Here is a 2,248-nt window from a genome sequence, read left to right as displayed (position 1 = left end):
GGCCCTGTCGCTGTGGCCTCTCCCTCTGCCAGTGCCGCGAGCCTGGGCTTGCACGGGGTCAGTGTAACTGTCTGGTAATAGCGGCTGTCTTGTTCCAGTTCAATAAAGAGTAACGCGCAGTAACGAGGTGTGGGTGCTTTCCTCTGCCACGTGCTCCCGGGCGCTTGGGGCTCCCTGCCCCGCACCTCCCTCCGGCCCCGCCACTGGGCGCAGACAGGGGTGCAGAAGGCACGCTGGGCTCGGGAGCAAAGCGCAGCTCCGCAATCCCCGCCGGAGAGGGTGACGCCCTGCTGCGCTGTGGTTTACTGGCTCTGGGCGCAGCACGCCCTCATCCCCAGGGCGGGCAGGGCACATGTGGCCGGAGGAGATGCGACGCCCCAGGGTCGAGCCGCAGCCTGTACTGGTTATCAGTGCAGGGGCAGGGAGATAAACTGTTCTCCCTGCTTGACACCGATGTGGGGAAACCAACCTGGTGAGGCGAGTGCCCGGAGCGATTGCCGCAAACCAGAGCTCTGCCGTTCGCCTCACTGCGGCAAAGCCACGGACTGGGTTGTTCCCCTTCCCCGGCAGCGGGCTGGGAACACGTGCTTCCTCCCAGCTACAGTGCTGGGGAAGCTGTCCCCTCAACAGCCCCGCTATGGGAGCCAGCCCAGCAGGCTGCAGGAAGCCCTGGCCCCCCCTCTGGGCTGTAACTGAGCAGAGTACAGAGCTCTCAAAAAATATTTATTATCCACAAATAGAAAATCCATCCTGCCAGCGAGGGCCTGGCTGGCCGTTCCAGCCTCTTGCACACGTGGTGGAGGCCGGAGCCCAGGGGCTGCTCTGGCCCCACAGACCCCAGCCTGCCCGCTCCTCGCCCTGCAGGGTCCCTGCAGCTCCTCAGGGGCTGCTAGGTCTGCAGGAACTGGGGCTGCACACGGGCCACCTTACGGAAGTCCTTGGTGTGCGTCCGCGGGCACTGCATCTCACACCAGCTGATGGGTACCATCTGTACCCCTAGGGACACCATGTGTCAGGGGTTCCCCTTCCCAAAATGGCGTTCCTCCGTGTGGAAAGGGAGGAGGCAGAACTGCCCGGGCCCAGGCCCCGCAGCCCATCCCTACCTGCCTCGCTGCGCGCCACCACCACGCCCAGCTCGTTCTCTGCCGTGCTCAGCAGGTAGTTGGACTGCGCGTCCCCCAGCGAGATCTGGTTAGACAGTGGTTAAAGGAAAGGCCTCCCCGAGGGGACTCAAGCAAACCTCCTGTCCCTGGCGGCCCTCCTGGTGCAAGGGAAAGGATACGACTTTGGCCAGGACTATGTCACCGGGGCGGAAACTCTTGTACACTTCCACCTGCACAGGAGAGAGCAGGCAAGACGGCACAGCATGTCGGGGTGCTCGTCAGCGGCGGGAGAAGTGCCCCCCACCAGCAGAAAGGAGGAGTGGGGGTGGCTGCAGTAGCAGAGTCACTGGCAGAGCCTCACTGACCTTATCTTTCTCCGTGGCTCGAATATCTTCTTTCCTGAAAAAGGAGACGGAGGGATCCGAGCGCCAGTGAGCGAAGGCGACTCTCCAGCCTGCGGCAGGAGCCCTGGCCTCCCTGGGCGCTCGCCAGGACTTGCTGGACACCTGCCCGGTGCTCAGGGCAGAGGTCCTGCCAGGGCAGCTGGCTGCGCCGCCCAGAACCGCCTTCCTCCCCCCTTGAGGATGGGGTGCTTGGGCACCCTGTCCCACGGGGATCCCAGCCCTCTCCCTACCGTATGGTCCCCCGGAAGGTGGACTTCAGAGGTGTGGAGCCAACATACAGGATGTGCACCTTGGCGAAGCGAGAGTTAATGCTGCAGACCTGCCCGGAGGAAAAGGGGAATCGGTGCCAGGACTGGCCTGCTCTCACCCCAGGCCAGGTGAAAGGGCAGGGTGCAGGCAGGGAAAGGGCAGGGTGCAGGCAGGGAAAGGGCAGGGTGCAGGCAGGGAAAGGGCTCTATGCAAGGAGCTTGCGTCTCACTCGGCCTCCTCCTCCTTGTGACCGAAGAAGTGGCGGCGGAGGTGGGACACCCAGCAGCAAGCCAGGCGAGGAAGAGGATACTTGTGCAACTCAAGACACACTAATAAGACTGAGACCCGCTGTGACCCCAGTCCCTCTCCCGCTATCAGGACCATATGGAAACCAATCTCCTGGTCTGTGCCACCCTTCCTCCAAGGCACTGCCCCAGGCACTGCCCTCCACGCACCCTGCACCAGAAAGAGTTCTGGAAGGGAGAGCAAAGA

At 63.3% G+C, this 2,248-nt stretch overlaps 1 protein-coding gene across 1 annotated transcript in view; it reads right to left on the bottom strand.

Moving 5' to 3' along the window:
* Positions 1-832: 832 nt before the first annotated feature.
* Positions 833-2,248, bottom strand: part of EXOSC1 (exosome component 1) — a gene marked incomplete at its 5' end in the record, with an annotated part of 1,758 nt that continues 342 nt past the window's right edge. Inside the window, 5 exons of the mRNA XM_009579306.1 lie at positions 833-996; positions 1,104-1,188; positions 1,283-1,333; positions 1,469-1,502; positions 1,738-1,826. Of these exons, the coding sequence (XP_009577601.1) occupies positions 890-996; positions 1,104-1,188; positions 1,283-1,333; positions 1,469-1,502; positions 1,738-1,826 (366 nt within the window). The remainder of the gene's footprint in view (positions 997-1,103; positions 1,189-1,282; positions 1,334-1,468; positions 1,503-1,737; positions 1,827-2,248) is intronic.

The sequence above is a fragment of the Fulmarus glacialis genome, unplaced genomic scaffold (assembly GCF_000690835.1).
Source record: "Fulmarus glacialis isolate BGI_N327 unplaced genomic scaffold, ASM69083v1 scaffold18796, whole genome shotgun sequence".
In the NCBI taxonomy this organism is placed as follows: Eukaryota; Metazoa; Chordata; class Aves; order Procellariiformes; family Procellariidae; genus Fulmarus; species Fulmarus glacialis.
Note: the sequence above shows the minus strand (reverse complement) of the source record. Positions and strands in the feature narration are given on the sequence as shown.